The sequence below is a fragment of the Ovis aries genome, chromosome X, assembly GCF_016772045.2.
Source record: "Ovis aries strain OAR_USU_Benz2616 breed Rambouillet chromosome X, ARS-UI_Ramb_v3.0, whole genome shotgun sequence".
Taxonomy (NCBI): domain Eukaryota; kingdom Metazoa; phylum Chordata; class Mammalia; order Artiodactyla; family Bovidae; genus Ovis; species Ovis aries.
Genome location: NC_056080.1, coordinates 11,848,211 through 11,870,045, shown reverse-complemented (window position 1 = coordinate 11,870,045; position 21,835 = coordinate 11,848,211). Strand labels below are relative to the sequence as shown.

The 21,835-nt window shown below is 43.8% G+C and overlaps 2 protein-coding genes across 13 annotated transcripts in view; one reads left to right on the top strand and one right to left on the bottom strand.

Moving 5' to 3' along the window:
* OFD1 (OFD1 centriole and centriolar satellite protein) overlaps positions 1-8,100 on the bottom strand; it is a 61,217-nt gene extending 53,117 nt beyond the window's left edge. For 4 of the 12 annotated variants that reach the window (XM_060408221.1, XM_042242456.1, XM_060408223.1 and 1 more), the window contains exons 1-2: positions 7,877-8,100; positions 7,475-7,600 (exon numbers count right to left, since the gene is read on the bottom strand). In XM_060408221.1, coding sequence (XP_060264204.1) covers positions 7,475-7,567 — 93 coding nt within the window. In that variant the 5' untranslated portion in view covers positions 7,568-7,600; positions 7,877-8,100. Of the gene's footprint in view, positions 1-7,474; positions 7,687-7,876 lie in introns of those variants that run through there. The other 8 variants (XM_060408222.1, XM_042242457.1, XM_060408224.1 and 5 more) reach the window with 4 other exon arrangements.
* An 85-nt stretch (positions 8,101-8,185) lies between these two features.
* TRAPPC2 (trafficking protein particle complex subunit 2) lies at positions 8,186-21,008 on the top strand. Its single transcript, XM_060408239.1, has 5 exons — positions 8,186-8,267; positions 15,283-15,389; positions 17,762-17,910; positions 18,598-18,679; positions 19,892-21,008. Exons 2-5 carry the CDS (start codon positions 15,297-15,299, stop codon positions 19,988-19,990), a joined length of 423 nt encoding a protein of 140 aa, XP_060264222.1. The 5' UTR covers positions 8,186-8,267; positions 15,283-15,296; the 3' UTR covers positions 19,991-21,008.
* Positions 21,009-21,835: the final 827 nt, after the last annotated feature.

Sequence of the window (21,835 nt, the reverse complement as noted above, 5' to 3'; positions counted from 1 at the left end):
AGATTGAATATGAAGGGATGGAAAAAGATATGCGATGCAAATAGAAATCAGAAGAAAGCTGGAGTAGCAGTACTCATATCAGACAAACAGACTTTAAAATAAAGATCATTATAAGAGACAAGGAAGGACACTACATAATGATCAAGGGACCAATCCAAAAAAATACAACAATTATAAATATATATGCACACAATACAGGAGCACCTCAATACATAAGGCAAATGCTAACAGCCATAAATGGGGAAATTAACAGTAACAATAATGGTGGTGGACTTTAACACCCCACTTACGCCAATGGACAGATCATCCAGACAGAAAATAAAGAAACACAAGCTAGAAACGACACATTGGACCAGATAGATAGACTTAATTGATATTTATAGTGAAAGGTTCAGGGCGAGGTCAGGATGAAAGGTCAGGGCGAGGTCAGGCATGTTGGGACTGTCCCGGCAGAGGGCGCTGCAGACACGCCCCGGAGATGGCCCGGCAACCAAGCCGACCAATCAGGAGCCGACACGAAGCCCTCGCCATCCAATCAGGAGCTGACATGAAGCCCTTGGACACCAATCACCGCTGAGCCCACGTTTTCTTCCTTATGTGGGAGGCCCGGCCCGGGCTATAAAACCCTTCCCAACCCTCACAGACTCTGCAGACTCCCTTTACCCTGCAGACTCCCTTTGCTTCACAGACCCCCCTCGCTTCCTTGCTTACCCGCCCCCAGGAGTTCTTCCCCGAGAGCGACCGCCCAATAAAAGGCCCTGATTAACGGTCTATAGGGGTGGCTCCTTCTTCCCACGGCGTTTCTTACATATAGGACATTTCATCTGAAAGCAGAAGAATACACTTTCTTCTTAAATGCACATGGAACATTCTCCAGGAAAGATCACATCTTGGGTTGCAAATCAAGCCTCGATAAATTTAACAAAATTTAAACTGTATCAAGCACCTTTTTCAACCACAATGCTATGAGATTAGATATCAGTTACAGGAAAAAACTATTTTAAAAAACACCTGGAAGCCAAACAATACACTAAATAACCAGGAGACCACTGAAGAAATCAAAGAGGAAATAAAAAAATACATAGAAGCAAATGAAAACGAAAACACAATGACCCAAAACTTATAGAGCACACAACAAAAAGCAGTTGAAGGAGGGAAGTTTATAGCAATTCACCTCAAGAAACAAGAAAAATCTCAATAATCTAACATTACACCTAAAGCAACTAGAGAAAGAACAACAAAATCCTGCAGTAGAAGAAATCATAAATATCAGAGCAGATATACATGGAATAGCAACAAAGAAGACAAGAGCAAAGATCAATTAAGCTAAAAGTTGATTACTTGAGAAGATGAACAAAACTGATAAACCTTTAGCCAGACTCATCAGGAAAAAAAGGGAGAGGATTCAAATCAATAAATTAGAAATGAAAAAAAAAAAGAAGTTACAGCTGACTCCACAGAAATACAAAGGATAATAGACTACTGCAAGCAGCTATACACCAATAAACAGGACAATCTGGAAGAAATGAACAAATTCTTAGAAAGGTACAACCTTCTAAGACTGAACCAATAAGAAATAAACAGATCAATGAAAAGCAATAAAATTGAAACTGTAATTTAAAATCTTCCAACAAACAAAAGGCCAGGACCACATGGCTTCACAGACCAATTCTAACATTTAGAGAAAAGTGAATACCTATCCTTCTCAAACTCTTCCACAAAATTGCAGAGGGAAGAACAGTCCCAAACTTGCTCTACAAGGCCACTATCATCCTAATACCATAACCAGACAAAGATATCACAAGAAAATTACAGACCACTATAACCGATGAACACAGATTCAACAATCCTCAAGAAAACACTAGCAAACAGAATCCAGCAATGCATTAAAAGGATCATACACCACGATCAAGTGGGATTTATCCCAGAGATGCAAGGATTCTTCAATATACACAAATCACTGTGATATACCATATCAACAAGTTGAAGAATAAAAAGCATATGATCATCTCAATAGATGCTGAAAAAATTTGACAAATTTCAATATCCATTTATGATAAAAAAAAAGAAACTCTCCAGAAAGTGGGCATACAGAGAACCTACCCCAACAAAAGCCCATAATAAAGGCCGTATACAACAAACCCAAAACTAATAACATCATTCTCAATGGTGAAAACCTGAAAGCATTTTCTCTAACATAAGGAACAAGACAAGGATGTGCACTCTCACCACTATTATGCAACATAGTTTTGGAAGTCCTAGCCATGGCAATCAGAGAAGAAAAAGAAATAAAAAGAATCAAATTTTAAAAGAAGTTAAACTCTGTTTTCAGATGTACTCTACAAAGAAAAATCCTAAAGATGCCACCAGAAAAACTACTAGCACTAATTGATGCATTTGGCTTGCATTCCTATACACTAACAATAAAGACCAGAAAGAGAAATTAAGGAAATAATCCCATTTACCAATGCAACAAAAAGAATAAAACACCTAGGAAAAAATCTATCTAAGGAGGCAAAGTGAAACAGGAGAGTGAAAAAGATGGCCTAAAGCTCAACATTCAGAAAACTAAGATCATGGCATCTGGTCCCATCACTTCATGGGAAATAGATGGGGAAACAGTGGAAACAGTGTCAGATTTTATTTTGGGGGGCTCCAAAATCACTGCAGATGGTGATTGCAACCATGAAATTAAAATACACTTACTCCTTGGAAGGAAAGTTATGACCAACCTAGAGAGCATATTCAAAAGCAGAGACATTACCTTGCCAACAAAGGTCCATCTAGTCAAGGCTATGGTTTTTTCAGTAGTCATGTATGGATGTGAGAGTTGGACTGTGAAGAAAGCTGAGCGCCGAAGAATTGATGCTTTTGAATTGTGGTGTTGGAGAAGACTCTTGAGAGTCCCTTGGACTGCAAGGAGATCCAACCAGTCCATTCTAAAGGAGATCAGTCCTGGGTGTTCTTTGGAAGGAGTGATGCTAAAGCTGAAACTCTAGTACTTTGGCCACCTCATGCGAAGAGTTGACTCATTGGAAAAGACTCTGATGCTGGGAGGGATTGGGGGCAGGAGGAGAAGGGGATGACAGAGGATGAGATGGCTGGATAGCATCATCGACTCGATGGACGTGAGTTTAAGTGAACTCCGGGAGTTGGTGATGGACAGGGAGGCCTGGCATGCTGCAATTCATGGCGTCACAAAGAGTCGGACACAACTGAGAGACTGAACTGAACTGAAGGAGGCAAAAGGCCTGTGCTCAGAAAAGACTGATGAAAGAAATTAAAGATGATATAAACAGAAACAGATGTCTTAGATTGGAAGAATCAATATTGTGAAAATGACTATACTAAACAAAGCAATCTACAGATTCAATGCAATCCCTATCAAATTAATTACCAATGGCATTTTTCACAGAATTAGAACAAAAATTTTTACAGTTTGTATGGAAACACAAAACACTCCAAATAGCCAAAGCAATCTTGAGAAAGAAAAACAGAATTGAAGGAATTAGGCTCCCTGACTTCAGACTATATTACAAAGCTACAGTAATCGAGACAGAATGATACTGGCAGCAAAACAGAAATACAGATCAGATCAATGGCACAGCATAAAAACCCAAAGATAAACTCACGCACCTACCACCACATAATCTGTGAAAAAGGAGACAAGAAAATACAACGAAAAGAAGACAATCTCTTCAATAAGTGGTGCTGGGAAAACTGGAGAGCAACACGTAAAAGAATGAAATTATTAACATTTTCTAACATCATACAGAAAAACAAACTCAAAATGGATCAAAGACATAGATGTAACACTGGACACTATAAACTCCTAGAAGAAAACATAGGCAGAACACTCTTTGACATAAATCACAGCAAGATCTTTTTTGACCTACCCCCTAGAGTAATAAAATTTTTTTTAAATAAATAAATGGGACTTAAATAAACTTAAAAGCTTTTGCAGAGCAAAGGAAAACATAAACAAAACAAAAAGACAACCTTCAGAATGGGAGAAAATATTTGCAAATGAAGCAACTGACAAAGGATTTATCTCCAACATATACAAACACCTCATGCAGCTCAATATCAAAACAACAAAAAACCCAATCAAAAAATGGGCAAAGCTCTAAACAGACATTTATTCAAAGACATAAACACAGTCAAGAGGCACATGAAAAGATGCTCAATATCACTAATTATTGGAGAAATGCAAATCAAAACTACAGTGAGTAATCAGCTCACACTGGTCAGAATGACCATCATCAAAAAATCTATAAACAATAAATGCTGGAGGGGGTGTAGAGAAAAGGGAATCCTCTTGCATGGACAGTGGAAGTGTAAATTGATACAGCCACTATGGAGAACAGTATGGAGTGCCTTTAAAAAGCTAAAAATAGTACTACCCTATGACCCAGCCATGCCACTACTGTGAATATATCCTGAGAAAACCATAATTCAAATAGACACATGTACCCCAACGCTCACTGGAGCACTTTTTACAACAGCCAGTACATAGAAGTAACCTAAATGTCCATCGATGGATGAAGGGATAAAGAAGATGTGGTACATATATACAATGGAATATTATTCAGCCATAAAAGGAAATGAAATTGAGTCATTTGCAGAGATGTGGATGGACCCAGAGTCTGCCATACAGAGGAAAGTAAGTCAGCAAGAAAGAAACAAATATCATATATTAACTTATGACAAATATCATATATTAACTCATGTATGTGGAATCTAAAAAATAATGGTACAGGTGAACCTATTTGCAGGGGAGGAATAGAGACATAGACATAGAGAAGGGACATGCAGACACAGGGGAGGCGGGGAATGAATTGGAAGATTAGGAATGACATATATACACTACCGTGTGCAAACAGACAGCTAGTGGGAAGCTGCTGTATAACAGAGGGAGCTCAGCTCGGTGCTCTGTGATGACCTAGAGGGGTGGGATGCTGGGTTCAAGAGGAAGGGGGGAATATATAGGTGATTCACTTCACTGTACAGCAGAAATTAACACAACATTGTAAGGCAATTATACACCAATTTAAAAAAAGAAACTGACAGACTAGATTCAAAATCAGGAAAAACATTTCATAAACTTCATTTAACAGATATTGGTATAACTTTGGACTTAATCATTAAAACAAATTCTTTTCAAACACTCAAACAGAATGTGAATTAGACCACTGAACAGTTCAGGGAATTTCAAAAATTAGAACTCACCCAGGCCAGGCCTTAAACTGAGCAAATAAATTAGTTCAGACTGAGAAAGTAAAAATTCTCCCTGTCATTGATGAAGCTAGAGTAACAGAAACCGAGCTGCAAAGAACAAAGAGTATTTCAGAGGGTAGGCTGCAGCTGTAAAGAGAACTAGGCTAGCATAATCCTGATACCAAAGCCAAAAAAAAGGATAATGATAGGTTACTATCAACTGTGACCACACACATGAAGTAGAATCCTACTAAACTAAATCCAAAGCACAGTAAAAGAACATACACTATGCCTAGATGCAAGAAACATCCTGCATAAGAAAGTGGACTAATGCATGACATACTACAATTAATTCCAAGTAGGTTAAAGAGTTACCGCAAAAAAGTGAAACCTTTTTAAAAACTTAAAAATTGAATACTCATTCTTAGTGGAAATGACTTACTGAGAATAATCAGCAGAAAATAGTAAACTAAAGATTTGACCATAGAAAAATGCAACTTCAGCCTTTTTAGAGCCAAAATAAAATTGAACACCAACAGTATTGTCACAAAAATGAAAAGATGACTAATTTTCCATAGAGCATATATCAATAAGAAATACATCAATACATCAATAAGAAACACATCAAAAAGAAATACATCAATAAAAAACACTAGCACTCTAGAGGGAAAAAACGGGCAAGGGGAACATGAACCACCAATCCACAGAAAACATACAGCCAGAAAATATGCACAACCTTCTTGATAATCAAAAGAAAGAATGTTAAAACAATAAGGGCTTCTCAATCTTAGATTGATTTAAAACATGTCATGATCATTATATTGGCGCGAGAGAAGCATTTTCAAAATACTGGTGGAATATAAACTGAAGTTGACTCTGGAACCAGAGTTTAGGGGCCCCTTCTAGATCCCCAGATTTGATTACGTGGATTCAATCAACACAATCAGTGTAGTACCATAGCAGATATTTATTGAAAAAAGTCCACGTATAAGTGGACCTGAGCAGTTCAAACATGTGTTGTTCAATGGTCAATAGATTACAATCTTTCTAGAAAAAGACACATAAACCAAGAGCCTTAAAATGGCTCACACCTTTTAATTCATTAATGCCACTTCATCTATCCAAAACAGAGAGTGAGAGGTGCAATTGCAGGAGTGTGTAAACCTCAATATAACAAAAATATTATGCATGTGGCACCAGGCTCAGCTTTGGACAATGAAAATTAGAATTTCAAGAAACATTTAAAAACAAAGGAAGGGCTTCCCTGGTGGCGTAGTGGCTAAGAATCCGCCAGCCAACGCAGGAGACACAGGCTGGATCCCTGAAATGGGAAGATCCCACATGCTGCGGAGCAACTAAGCCTGTGCACAACTACCGAAGCTCGCACACCTCAAGCCTGCTGTGCTCTACAACAAAAGAATCCACCGCAATGAGAAGCCAGAGCACCTCGAGGAAGAGTAGCCCCCTCCCACCACAACTAGAGAAAGCCGCATGCAGCAAGGAAGATTCAGCGCAGCCATAAATAAATAAAATGTTCTTTTCAAAAACCACACACAGGAAAATGATCACCATGTATTAAAGAAGATATACAAATAAACAAAACAGTACGCCAACTAGTGGTTGTGTTGAGATGACGTCTCTTCTGTATGTTTTTCTATATTCAGACGAGTTTGAAGTATTTTTAAGGTACAAAAACAATGGAGCAGCCAGAAGAAAAAGTTTTCCCTCAATTTCCTACTTTAAGTGTAAAATACTTTTATTAAATATATATATAGAAAACACATTTGAGCTAATCCTACTTCCTGCTGTTAATTCATACATGAAGTGTTCTAAGAAATATTTGCTGCTCAAGTATTTATACCTTTCAATATATTTTAAAGAATAAATTTCTCATTTCCCAAACTTTTCTACAGTAAGTAGTCCCTTAATGTTTCCTATATGGTGTCAATATCCTCCATTCAAATATGAGTATTACAAAACCACTTAATAACTCAGGAACATCTAAGATTTCTAAAAGAAACGTTACTAAAACGTGTTTATTTAACGATTAAAGAGTTACATGGGAACAGAGCAATGTAACTCACCAACACAATCTCTGTATCACGATTAAAGAGTTACACGGGAACAGAGCAATGTAACTCACCAACACAGTCTCTGTATGAGCGTGATACCCAAGACATGGATGTATTTACATGCACTACCTGTCACAGGTTACACTTGCAAAATCTATGTTAACAGATATGCCTAAAACTGATACCTTGAGTGTGTCCAGTACACCCCGATCCTTAAACGTCTGGTACAGCTTTTTGCGCAGATCATCTTGACTCAACACATCAGATTTGGGGAACATGATGGACCAGAAGAGAAATCGGTTATGGTTTACCTGGCGGGCAGAGGAGATGTTAAATTCTGCACACAGACCAGTGATCTCCAAGGAAGCCCTCACAAGCCCAGGGGAGAAAGCGTTTTAACGGAACCAAAGGCTTCACTTCCGCCCGCCTCGAGGAGGCGGCAGGTGACGGCAGGTGAGCGAGCCATCAGGTGTCGGCTTCCTCCCGAGCCCGCCCCACCATGCCCCAAGTTGGAGTCGGAACCTGGGATGCAGGCCCTGGCCTAGGGGAACCCCTGCCTTCAGAGTCCTGCCTCAACCCCAGAGTACCAGGAGTAACAAGGTGAACCTTCCGCTTTGCACTGCAAACTAGGAACTCGGACAGAGACGCGCACGACTTGGAAGTTCTGATAGGGGAGCGTGGCTGTGGCCCACGCGCGACTCTCACGGGCGGAGACCGGAAGACTGAAGGCTAGAGAAAGTGCAGCATCGGCCGAAATTCGAGCTGCCCAAAGCCGATCCCAGCCCTCCCCGCAGTCCGGGCACTACGGCGCAAGCGCCAAGCTGCGTAGGGCTGCGGCAGGAAGCTCCGCCCACTACGTGAGGGCGGTACCGCGGAATCTCGCGAGGGCTGCTTCCGGAGTCCCTACGGAAGTTGAAGAACGCGGTTCCGTTCCGCGGCAACTGACGGAGCGTTTCGGTTGCCGGCGTCTCGCCGCAGGTAGGGGGATGGAGCGAGTGGACGGTTGGTGCTTGGGGACTCTGGGGGATGTGTTTTGTCTCGCGGGATCCGGGTGTTGGCCCTTTCTCTCCCCTCTGTCCCTGGCCGGCTGAGCTCATAAACAGCCCAGGTGGCCATTCCACACCGAGATTCAATCTGCAAACGTCCGTCTGCTTAGGCGCTTTGCTTCTTGTAATACCTTTCATTGGGTTGGGTTATTCAGCCCACCCTGGCTTTCTTAACTGCGGCACTATTGCCGTTTGGAGTCGGAAAATGCTCCATTGTGGTGCTCTCCTGTGCACTGTAAGATGCTGAGCAGCATCCTTGGTTTCCACCCAATCGATGCCAGTAGCACCTCCCTCCCAGTTCTGACAACCTCCTGACATTGCCACCTGTCCCTGGGAGGCAAAGTCGCCCCTGGTTAAAAACCAGTGAGCTACACTTGGTGCGTGCTGTGAAGAAGATAGGTGAGCTGGGTCCCAAGATGTTTAAATCTAATTAGAAAAGTCTCTCAAGAAGCAATGCTGAAAACATAGCCAGAGAATTGGCTAAGATCTAAGATGCATTGTGAAAATGTTACTCGCTTAATTGTGTCCGACTTTTTGCGATCCCATAGGCTGAATGGTAACCCACTTCAGTACTCTTGCCTGGAAAATCCATGGACAGAGGAACCTGGTAGGCTGCAGTCCATGGGGTCGCGAAGGGTCGGACACGACTGAGCGACTTCACTTTCACTTTTCACTTTGATGCATTGGAGAAGGAAATGGCAACCCACTCCAGTGTTCTTGCCTGGAGAATCCCAGGGACGAGGGAGCCTGGTGGGCTGACATCTATGGGGTTGCACAGAGTCGTACATGACTGAAGTGACTTAGCAGCAGCAGCAGACTGTAGCCTACTAGGCTCCTGTGTCCATGTAATTCTCCAGGCAAGAATACTGGGGTGGGTTGCCACTCCCTTCTCCAGAGGATCTTCCCAACCCAGGAATCGAACCAAGGTCTCCTACATTGCAGGTGGATTCTTTACCATCTGAGCCAGAGATGCATTATAGACTGAGTAAAGATTTTAGAAAAAGTGGGTGGGGGTGGACATGAGTGGGCACATCTCTGAAAACTGTGACTTCATCAGGGCATTGTCATTGTTAGGTAGTATTTGGATAGTGGACAGAAAGCAAAGGAGGAAGGGTGAAAATTCTGAAAGGAATAAAAAAACAAAGACCCTTTCAAGAGCAGTGAGGCATCTGGCCTGACTCCAGAGCCCCATGCTGTGGGTATAAGGTATCTAAGGCCTACCTATGAGGACAAAATTGGGCCAGTGTTAGCTTTGTGAGCAGCAATGAAGAGTACAGTGAATTTTCACCCCTAGCTATGAAAGGCTTAAACGATTTAATAGGCATCAAGAGTGACAGGACTTAAATAGGAGGTAGAGACCGTGTAGGTTGGGTTGGGAAATACTTGGAGAAGGAAGGATTTGGGTAGACTTTGAAGATGGGTAAGGTAAACATACAGAATTAGAGTATTCCAGGCATGAAGAGAGAAATAAGTCTGGACTGGACACAATCAGCTGGAGAGGGGAAAAATAAGTATACCAATCCACTGTAGCTGAGGTAGAACAACGTGGGACTAGGTTTTGGATACTGGTGCTTAGTTAGATGAGTAGCACTAAGGCTTTTGAGCAGAATAGTGAGCTGATGAAGAATGTTCTAAGATGTTAGTATGGAGTCATTTCACAAGGCAACCTGATAATTCTTGGTTACTAAGTTCTCAATTATATTCACCCAAATGTCTTTCCGGGTAACTTCAAAGGAGCAGCCCTAGGCTTGGCCTCTAGAACAGTTTGGAATAAATCTGTCTAGTTCAGATTTAGCAAATACTTGGCACTCTCATAGGCACTCCCTTTCCCACACCCGTAGCAGACGTGATAACTGATCACAGCAATCTTTCCCCCAAACACCCTTAGTCTCAGAATCTTTCTCAGCACTAGTTCCTATCACTATCAGCTGATAACAAGCTCATGGGGGAAAACCAGTTGGCATCCCTAGTCAAATCCCTTCCCATAGACAGCATCATATTTATAAAGACTGCATCTATCCCACAAAAGGTCTTACCCTGCCTCCATTTTAAACATCCTCACCTCCTTCAGTAGCTTTTGTCTTGTTCCCAGGGAGTTCCTTAGCCTAAATGCTTCCTTCCTCCCAACACACACAGTTCAGAGTTAATGAATTTTAAAACTGTGATTCCCAGAACTGAGTATCTTCCCCAGAGGTGGTATTATTAGTCATGAGGACATCATCTTTTCTTAATGCAGTCTGGAATTACATTAGCTTTTCTGGCCGGTGTATTGGATTGCTGCCTCTGACTGAGCTGGCAGTAAATGAGAAGCAGTCCCCATAGACGAGCTACTCTAACACTAGGTTTCCCTCATCCCCTTGTGCTGTTGATTTTTTCAGCCCAAGTATAGAACTTTATTTCGAATTCTTTAAATTCTGTCCTGTTCATGTCACCTATTTCTCCTAGCCATGGAGGTCTTTTGAATCCTAACTTTAGCCTTCTAATAAATTAGGTGCCTTTAGCATGTTATCTTGGAGAAGGCAATGGCACCCCACTCCAGTACTTTAGCCTGGAAAATCCCATGGACGGAGGAGCCTGGTGGGCTGCAGTCGATGGGTTCGCAGAGTCGGACATGACTGAGCGACTTCACTTTCACGTTTCACTTTCATGCATTGGAGGAAATGGCAACCCGCTCCAGTGTTCTTGCCTGGAGAATCCCAGGGACAGGGGAGCCTGATGGGCTGCCATCTCGGGTCGCACAGAGTCGGACACGACTGAAGTGACTTAGCAGCAGCAGCAGCAGCATGTTATCTTTAGGTGTGAGAAGTTGGCTTCATCTCAGTTACTGATGCAAACCCCTTGAGCTGCACTAAGTGAAGGTCAACCTCCAAGGCTCCCTAGAGACCCCATGCTGTCCAGTGACATGGAGCCTGTGAACGTCCCAGTCAGTCTGCTCCTGTCCCTCCTTCAGCAGAAAAATGTGCACACCCTGGGTCCCCAGCACTGCTCTTGCTCTGGGGGTACCCCAGGCTGTACTAGTACCCAGGCTACTGGTCTCCCATGAGTGCTTAGGTGGAGAACCACATGACTTCAGAAGGTGACTCACCTCCCTAGTTCCCTTCCACAACAGGGAGTGTAGGTCTGGAATGATTTGTTCTTCTAGAACAAGGGAGTAATGACCCACTGTTTCTAAGGATACACGTTAAAGGACTTAGTTTATCATAGAAGTTCCCAGCATAGTTAGTGTCTGACCAAAGACAGGCATTTCATACCTGTTTCTGTTGCTGTTTGGTACTCTGACTTCAAGATAAGCCTTTTTGTTTTCTGAAAGTTGGCATAACAGTTACCAGCCTCTGAAAGCCTGGCTCTATTCCTATGATTTCTCAATGTCCCTGGTCAGTAGTCACACCCTCAGAGTTGTTAACCCAACTTTTTTTTTAACATGCTCATCTTGGGGTTCATAGCCTGCCTAACCTCATGTCTCCCACACTTACTGTGTGAAAACCATTCTTTGAGAAAACTCAAATTTGACACACCTGTGTCCCGTGTTGTTTACACACCAGGTGCCTCAAATCACTGCCCATTCTCCCTTGCTTTTTCCTGATAGTAGCCTGCACGTCTCTTGTTTTTCTTAACATGCAGCACACATTTCAGCTCGTGTGGGGCTTTTGCCCTTTTCACTCAAGCCTCCTGGCTTTCTGGTCCCACGTTATGGCGATTACTAGCTAGTGCCCTACTTCTCACATTTTGTACGTGGTCTCTTCAAGAAGTCCAGAGCTCCTTGTGTGTTGATTTCTTCAGTTCTCTCTCTCAAAAGCAGTTCAAGACATTTTAACCACCACAGACAGCTGTTCTCGGCACAGACGGGAGTCCTGGCTCCCCTCTGTTCAGCCAACAAGTCCTGCCCTTGTACAGGAGGGTTTCTTCATCCTATTATAACAACTGTGGCAGCTTCTCCCAAACATGCTGTTCGTCATCTGACACAGGCTTCATCAGTCAAGGCCCTGGAGGGTCTCGGCACTAGAACTTTCAGAAGGTTCCCGTCCTTGTTGAGGCTAGTTAATCCCGTCTCCCCCACCTCCTTCCTGCCTTCCTTTTCTTACATTCCAGCACTATGCCCTCCCCCTGGAGGAGGAAACGGCAACCCACTCCAGTATTCCTGCCTGGAGAATCCCATGGACAGAGAAGCCTGGCGGGCTACAGTCCATGGGGTCACACAGAGTCGGACACGACTGAGCATACAACAGCATGCCCTCCCCCTGCTCCCTGCAGGTCCGTCCCGCTAGCACTGAGCAGTTCCCTGTTCAAGGCTGTGTTAGGGGTATGAGACCCTAGCTGGAAAACCCAGCCGCTGTTCTCTTCCACTCGTCCCTGTACTGCTCTGAGTCGCTCTACCTTGATGCACTATTGGCCCGCCACCCCCCATTTACACAGGGCTCTGAAACCTGTGACCCATGGAAAATAAGCTCACTCTGTCCCCAGTCTCTTCTACCTCCCTTTTTCTTAAGCCTGCAGGGTTTTTCAGCTTTGACACATTGTTAGTTTCCTACTGCGGCCATAACACATTACCACAAATTTACTGGCTTAAAAAGACACAAACTTATTATCTTAACCATTTTGTAGGGTAGAAGGCCAATGCAGGTCTCACTGGGCATAAATCCCTTCTGGAAGCTCTCTGGAAGAATCTGTTTCGTCATCCTTTCCAGCTTCGAGGGGCCACCCACATTCCTTGGTTCGTGGCTGTTTTCTCCATCTTGAAAATCAGCAAGGTTTCATCTCCGTGGCGATCCACCCACTGCCATGCTCCCCCGCACCCCAGAACCCCCAACTCTTCCCTGGGGTTCCACCCTCTTCCACTTTTAAAGACTCTGGTGATTACACTGGATCCACGTGAATAGCCAGGATCCTTGTCCTACCTGAAGATCAGCTGATGGGTGCCCTTAGTTGCATCTACAGCCTTAATGCCCACCTAGATTAATTTTCAGTTTCCAAGCTTAGAATGTGGGCATCTTGGTGGGGGCCAGGGGAGCTTATTCTGGCTGCCCCCAACAGAATTGACCTGTTCATTTTCATCCCTCTTCCTTCCTTTTCTGGTTTCCTTTATAGCTTAATCACCTTGATATTCTGCTTGACCCCCTCAGCCAGACATTTGGCAACATCCTGAATTCTTCCTGCAGTTCCCCAGTTTCCCCCACTGCCAAGCTCTGTGTCACACCCCCACACCTTAAGACCTTGGAGACACTTGAAGGGCCCCTATTTCAGGTGACAGAAAGACTGCATAGGTGGAGATCATCTCCCTCCTCACAGAAAGTCCCATCCATCGGACAGCACAGAATTCTATAGCAAGTCTCAGCGCTGCTCACCACCGAAGCCGAGGAGGCCCCGCGTATTAAATGGCTGTAGACGTTGCCTTCCTGGGACAAGGTGGTTATGTGCTCTTGCCACTTCCTTTTCTTCTACTGCACAGCTCAGCTTCTCTGCGTCCTTTCTTCAAGCCTGTGTGAAATCACGTGACTAGCAGCTCTCGTTCTATGTAACTGGCGGGTTTGTGACCATCCCTTTCTTTCTTGCAGTTTCTTGTTTATCCTCATGCTCTTCTTAGGATATGCTTTTCTCCCCCACACGGGTCTCCACATGGGGCTGAGTGGGTTTGGGGGCCAGAGAAGAAGGGTAATCTTCCTTATACATATAGTGTCTCCTGCTGCTGCTTAACATGTGTGCAGAGGGAGAAGGATCTTCCTTGAGTATTTTTTTCCCTGCTGCTCCTTAAATGTTTGTGCTGAAGAAAGCAAGCCCTTCCCGTGGCAAACTTCACCTATGAAATCTTTTCTGGCAAGAAGGAATGATGTCATTGTTTGCTCTGTGAAGATTACAGGCTTCCACCCCCTTCCCCTCACTTGAGCTTGAGGATCATTGCCACTTCTCCTAGTTTTGCAGAGCTTTGGTATCATCCCTGACTTTGTCTTCAGGTTTCATGGCATGGAAGTCCCAGTGAGGCCGGATGAGCCCTGGGTTCTGACACATCTCACTGTCGGCGCCCGGTTAAGCCGGTCCCCCTCCACAGGGAGGCCTTCCTCTGCCCTGCATCTCCATGTGCCTGTGCTCGTGTCGCTGGAGCTGGACATGAACCTAGCTTTGTCTGATTCAGAAGACCCTGTGCTAAAATTACATACACGAGTCCATCGCCTGTCTGCCCATCCATCCATCCAGATTGTGATCGTGCTAAAAGTCACAGAATCATTGATTTCTCCCCCAGCACCCCTATTTTCTCTTTTTATGCCATTAGCAAACCTATCAACCCTTGTTGCAAGAGCTCTTTGTGCCTCAGAATGTCTTCTTTTGGATTATGATCTCTTCTAGGGCACAGCACTGTGTCTCCCTCTCTTTCGAGGAGGCCTATCACAGACTCCCCTGCGCAGTTGCATCCATGGCACAGCGCCTCAGCCTGGCTGCACAGCAGTCTGCGCAGCGCTCGGCAGCTGCAGTTTCCTGCTCAGCGCCAGGCTGGCTGGCCCAGCCCATGGGGAAGCCAGCCTCAATGGCCCACACCCTCCCATCAGGAGAATGTCGTTTTTATGATTTCATGTTGGAGGCCTTCTAATTTCCCTATGAAAATGTTGTAGTGGATTCTCCAGAACATATCACAAAATAAATAAATTGTTATCAGTCATAAGCTGTGTATCTATAGGAATGGAATGATGTCATTGTTTGCTCTGTGAAAATTGCAGGCTTCCACCCCTTTCCCCTCACTTCAGCTTGAGGATTATTGCCACTTCCAGATTTGCAGCACTTTGGTATCATCTTGGTGTGGTATCTATCACTTGGTATCTATCAATATTGGCATGGAAAGCATGCCACTTTAGGGGCCACCTCCTCTACAATTTAGGTTTAAGTTAAAAATGGGAGTTCTTCACTTCCTGGGTTTTTGTATTGAGTACTAAAAATACACATTATTTTCATTTAATTAGCTATATTGAAGACGATGTCTGGAAGCTTCTACTTTGTCATCGTTGGTCATCATGATAATCCAGTTTTTGAAATGGAGTTTTTGCCAGCTGGAAAAGCAGAATCCAAAGTGCGTATGAAACCTTAAAGCCCGTAGCACTTGTTGTGTTCTGTAATGGTACTGGTGTGATGTGACTGTGGAACTGGAAGGGGTCTGGACAGATGAGGTCACTGCAGACCCAGCACAGCTACAGGTGGCTCGCTCTGCAGTCGTGCAGGTTGAGAGGAGCCAGCTGGGAGTGTCCTCTGCATTGTGTGTTCATGCTCTAGTTCAGCACACACTTGGCACAGGCTCACAGGATGCCCTGGGTCTCCTCTCCCTGGTTGCCAGTCCCTAGATCACCCGCCAAAGGCAGGCACTCCAGCCCTGAAATGCCAAGAAAGCCCCTTTTGTGCCCTCAAATCACCTTTTCCAGCAGGACAGACAGGCTAGAGGTTGAGAGAGACCTCGATTCCCATGTCCTCCTGCCACCCTCAGGATGGCAGCTGTTGTCATCGACTTCCCCCAGCATCCACTGGCCATGTGGGGCCCTCATGCTCTCCTCCCTGGCGACGGCACCCAACTTTCTTGTTGTCAAGAGTGGTTCCGAAAAAAACAGCTTGCTTCAAGAACATGGTGCTCCTCAAGAGTAAACAGAGCTGTAGGGTCTTGGGATGAGGAGAGCTGGTCCCTCCATCTCCCTGTACAAAGCCATATTCCAAGTAAATTGCTGACCATTGCGCTGTGTTTCTCCCAGCCTCCAAAAATAGGCTTTAACGTCCTTTAAGACAGGAACTGATGTTTGAAATTAGTCATGATGTGTAATGTCCAATGTAGGACGCTTTTCAACTGTTCAGACCTCGCCACTGAAATATGGTAGAAATCCAAGGTATTATCTGAGCGGGTGTTGTTGCTCCATCATCTGCCCACATTCCCAGGAGCACACTGCTGTTTGAAACCTGGATGGGAGGCATCGCTGCAGCAGTAGTTGGCTTTGTGTGGTATGCAGCTACTTACAGTTTTTCTCTCATTCCACTGGCCTCGTGGTAGGCAAAGTGGTGCCTATAAAAACTCACGTTACTTGATCTTGGCTCTTTCTCCTGCTACCACTCACCTTTGTAAACCACTCCTACAGTTTTCTCCTGATCTATCAAGTTTGCTCATATGCAAAGGGAAAGACTGCCATGAGCCAGACACAAAACACATCCGTTTCTCTCAGAAATAAGTTTTGTCCACGTGTTGGGACTGAAGTATAAACGTGCTTTACTTACGTGAAGGATTCCAGGGCACCTGACCACCTTCCTCCAGTCCAGGCACAGCCTCCTCAGCCAGGAAGCTCCATTCGTTTCCCAAGGCTGCATTGTACCAGACACTGGCTGCCTGAGAGGAGCAGAATCAGATTGTCTCACGGTTGGTGAGCCCAGAAGTCTTGAGATCAAGCCGTCAGCAGGGCCAGCTCCATCCAAAGGTGCTAGGGAAGGCCTGTTTCAAGTCTTCCAGCTGCTGGCAGTTTGTGCCTTTTGGCAGAACTGCAGTCTCCCATGGCTTTCTCCCTGCATGCGAGCCTGTCTCCAGATTTCCCCCTTTTTATAAATATGTCAGTCACTGGATTAGGGACCCACTTGCTGCTAGCATGACCTCATGGTAACTGATTTCGTCTTCAACAACCCTCTTTCCAAACATGCCCACATTCTGAGGGTTAGGACTGCAGCACAGGAATTGGGAGAACCTAGGGTTTCTTTGAAAAATGCACTTTGAAAGTAAGCATCTCATGTGCGTGAGGCTACATTCCAGGTTGTGAATTCCCTCTCCACATTCGGGGGGACAGCCCCACCTTCTTCAGTTAGGCCTTTTAGGCCCCTGAGAAGGACGTCTCCGGCTTGACAGGATCGCCTTGTGCTATCAGCACAGGTGACTGCACACAGCTGGCACTGAGCCGGGTTGGCAGCCCTGGGATCTCCCTGCACCTCAGGGTAGCCAGTGCCAAGCTGTCTCCCCTGTGCACCAAGCCCCAGCCCCACCCCCGCCCGAGGCTGGTACCTGCAGCTTTCCTTGCCACCTCCCTGGCCTACCTTGTATTTTCCTGTCTTCCTTCTCAAAAGATATGTACTTCTTGAAAGCAGGATCTGAGCGGAGGGGAGGGGAAGGGGAGAAAAATTGAAAGCGGGATCTACTCTTTTTTTTTTAAAGGAAGTATCCTTTTTTCCCCCCCATGCTTAAATGCTCATGCAATCTGATAGCTTCCTTCTTGCCAAATTTTTAAAAATCTTTATAGTTTCTTGAACACATTTCATAAGTAATTGGGTGTTTCTATTTGAGTTTTAGATAACCAGATTAGAAAATAGTGTGAAAACACTGAAGACCTTTAATAGCAGAAAGCTTCCCCCCACTCCCCATGAGCAATCTGTGTCTAGAATTCCCTGAATGGAAGTGTTAATCTGGTATCACTCACTGTCACCTAGGACGATCACCGCCATCTGAACCAGTTCATAGCTCACGCTGCCCTCGACCTCGTAGATGAGAACATGTGGCTGTCAAACAATATGTACTTGAAGACAGTGGACAAATTCAATGAATGGTTTGTCTCGGCATTCGTCACTGCGGGTCATATCCTTACCTGTTTAATAAAGAGCTCTAAGAAAGGGTTGGGGTGACAAACCAGACCAGCATGAGATCTGGATGCCAGGTTCTGAGTCTGTGGACTGCAAAGTGTTAGGTAAAAAATGGCCATTGATGGTGCTTTTTAATTTTTTTTAGGGGGGGAAAACATCTTTTGTTTAACAGATAATTTTAAAGTCCAATCTCATAAAATTAAGGTTTATCTGAACCATATCAAGGATGATTTTATTTTGTAGTTACTTTCTAACTTAAAAAGATTATGTTCTCTTCAAGATAAAACTAACGGCACCCCACTCCAGTATTCTTGCCTGGAAAATCCCATGGATGGAGGAGCCTGGTGGGCTGCAGTCCATGGGGTCGCTAAGAGTCGGACACAACTGAGCGACTTCACTTTGACTTTTCACTTTCATGCATTGGAGAAGGAAATGGCAACCCACTCCAGTATTCTTGCCTGGAGAATGCTAGGGACGGCGGAGCCTGGTGGGCTGCCATCTGTGGGGTCGCAGAGAGTCGGACACGACTGAAGCGACTTAGCAGCAGCAAGCTAACTCTGAACCCAGTTTATGGGTTTATCTTTTCCATCGCACAATACACTGCATGTGACTAAAAGACTATTTTATCAACTGAGCAACTTTTCAGTTTTCATTTCTAAAGATTGTACCTTAATTATTTCACATATGAGATTTATTATGCTGCATGATGTCAGGCAAGAAGACGGAATCAAGAACTTCTTTACTGATGTCTATGATTTATACATAAAGGTATGGTATGTTCTGTACCTTGTAAAATCTGATTATAAAAGACATGCCAACTATGGCAGGACACTGGCCTGTAGAGGGAATCCCCTTAGATGCCCAGTTCTCCTCCCTGCTTAGCTTCCCCCCAGCAGGACTATTTCTCGCAGCTCCCTCGCCAGGCAGGTCTCTATCAGCAGCTTAACACACATGCAGGACAACTCGTCATTTTTAGATCAGTTTCATTCTTTCCCTTTTGGTGCACATAGTTGATTTTATGAGGGAACCATAACTAGAGACACAGAAGCAGTCTATATAAGGGAAGTTGCTTCATGATTTTATTCCAGACTATTTCCCATCTACTTATTAACGAGTAAGTTACGGTGCAATGAATGTAGATCATAAACCACTAGGAAGTGGTTGATGTATTATCAAAGTCAAGGAGAAAGGGGCCACTTGCATTTCTTGATACTTAATTAGGAAAACTGAAATAGTAATATGTGAGTGGTTGAACTGCAGTGCTAACAGTATATTAATAATTTAAATGTTCTTTATTTGCACAAGATTTTTTGCATATCAGCATAGTTAACAATATTCCTAGTCAGAAGTAGCAGAGAATATTTAGCCCTCTTATAAAGATGGACACCACCAATCAGTTAAGGTATAAAAGTTGGTAACTCCTTTGCTCACTTGTGACTCCATCCAGTACTAATTTTCCCTCACATATATTATGGTTTACTCATTATATCATCTGAGAAACTGATCACTTGCCTTGTGTTAAAGCAGAGTATTAAAAATCTGATTGTTAAAAATAACCACACTTTTAAAAGTAGTGTGGTATTACTCTTTCCTTCAGTCACAGCATATGGCAGATTTTTAGTGTGTTTTATATAGCCAGAGGCCTTCCACATGAATCAACATCTTGATAGTTGAATGTGAGTGTAATTGTATTTCACACACAGGGTGGATCCCAGGAGTTGGTTTTGCTTACACAGGTAGTGCTTAGATATGTGCCACCGTGGGTTTTGCCACAGGTACTACCCTGGAACACCAAGACAGAAATTTCCTTAATGGGACATTAACATTTAAGAATGGAACATCTTCACTGAAATTTAAAAATGTGGTCTTTAGACTTTTGTTTTGAATGTCTTTGATTACTTAAAAACTTTAAAATATCTTTATGATTTGTCAGCCTGTTTTACTTTGACAAGCTCACCTGAGTACTTTCTTCTCTCCTAGTTTGCAATGAATCCATTTTATGAACCCAATTCTCCTATTCGATCCAGCGCATTTGACAGAAAAGTTCAGTTTCTTGGGAAGAAACACCTTTTAAGCTGAATGCAAAAAACAGTCAGAAGTACACAATGTCACTACAGTGGGTTATACTCAGGAATGTGTACATTGTAAGTAACAATTAAATAGCATGGTAAAGTTTTACTGGTAGTTTATCTAAACCTAATGAAATTGCTTCTATATTTAAAAAATAGTACATTCAGTTTCTTACAGCTATGAACAGATTGCTATTTGCTTGTGAACACTTATTTATAAAGAGCTCTTTATTGGTAATCTTGAAATGTCTTTATTTTTTAAAATTGAGATAAGCTTTTGACTTTCCTCATTCAGATAGTTGATCTTGATGAAGCACTCCAGAACCAAGTATCATTGTCAAGATTTGGTAGGCAGATTTAAAAAGAAAAGCTTCTGCAGTAGGGAATGAAGTTGATAGCACATACATGGGCTCATCTATAGATCACAAGATGTTATGAAAACACATAGGCAGTATACATAGCTCCACCCAAGAAGCCGGAGCAGCCGTGTTGCAGTGCCAAATGCCACAGGCCTGCCCCCATCAGAGACTAGAAACAGTGATCCTGCTGTAATTCGAGACTCCTGAGCCCAGGTTTGTATAGTGGGAGGCCAGGACCACAGTGACAGGTTATGTTCTTGTTTCCTTTCCCTCAGACAATAAGGATTAAGTGAACCTGTTGATAGATGGACTAGTAGAAGGTTGTAAGGCAGTTTTAGAATTGTAAACAAAGAAAAGCTTGTGTCACATTAGCACTTGTACTCTAGGCTTTTCAGGCTGTATACCTGTATACCCGAGCGGGCGGGAGTGGTCTGGTTTTTTACTATAACTGTGGGATCTTAATTGTAAACCAGTAAATGTCCATTGAAAAGCAAGTAAATGTTCACTGAAAGCCAGGTATTTTCTGTGCTGTGAGCACTTGAAGAATTTTGTTCATTCTGAATGAACAAAGCAAGGAATTCTCAGTTTGGTCTTGTATCTTTGTGTGAAGCTGCTATCAGTTTTTTACCCTATTTATTTGATTTCCTAAATAAAGATGTTTGTCCAAGATTATGGAAGTTTAGTATCAATTTTTTTTTTAGCTGCACTGTACAGCTTGTGATATCTTAGTTCCCTCACCAGGGGTCGAACCCGGACCCTGAACAGTCAAAAGCACCAAGCCCTTGACCATTCAATCACCAGGGAATTCCCAATGTTGATTTTTTAGGTGCTGCTCTCCCCACCACCTCGACCATTTTAGTGGTATCTCCCCTAAAGTCTGCAAACATACATTGTAACTCATTTTACAGAATCCAGATCTCCTCAAACTGGGTGCCAGAGCTTTGGGAGCAAAAAAAGAGACTCAGAAATCCAGGAGTAACTCAGCCATGCTCACTGGAGAGACCCACACATATACTTATCGTATACAGTTTGCTCTACCCTCCCGGAGCATATAAGGCAGAGGGGAGGCAGTGCCCCAGTCAGGAGCTGAGCCGCGTGGTGTTTCAACAGGAAGGTGTAGGGTGGGGATGGTTCCCATCCATGCTTGTCCACAGGACAGCAGTACCCTGCAAATAGCCTTGTCACCAGGCTCTTGACAGTGAGATGGGAATGAGAACAGAGGCCCTGTGGCAGCAGATCCCTGTGGCCGAGGATCGGCTTTCACATATGCCTGCCTCTGTCAGAGCGTGAAGGCAGATCCAGTGATGGGCATAGGAGTGGGCAGGATCTCAGAGATGGGCTGTGCTGGAAAAGCCTGCTGAAATAGGACAGCTGAAAGGATGGAACCGGGACTCATGTAAGGGGAAGATCAGGGACTGATCATTAGGAAAACGAAAGCAAAAAAGGCAAAAAAGCTGGCAAAAAGAGAGTAAGTGATGTCACTGAAAGTTCTGGAA

What these genes read in the sequence shown, in the direction of transcription:
- TRAPPC2 (XM_060408239.1), top strand. Translation starts at nt 15,297, where the DNA reads ATGTCTGGAAGCTTCTACTTTGTCATCGTTGGTCATCATGATAATCCA. An exon ending in TTCGTCACTGCGGGTCATAT is followed by an intron (nt 17,911 to 18,597) that starts CCTTACCTGTTT and finishes TATTTCACATAT; the next exon opens with GAGATTTATTATGCTGCATG. An exon ending in TCTATGATTTATACATAAAG is followed by an intron (nt 18,680 to 19,891) that starts GTATGGTATGTT and finishes CTTCTCTCCTAG; the next exon opens with TTTGCAATGAATCCATTTTA.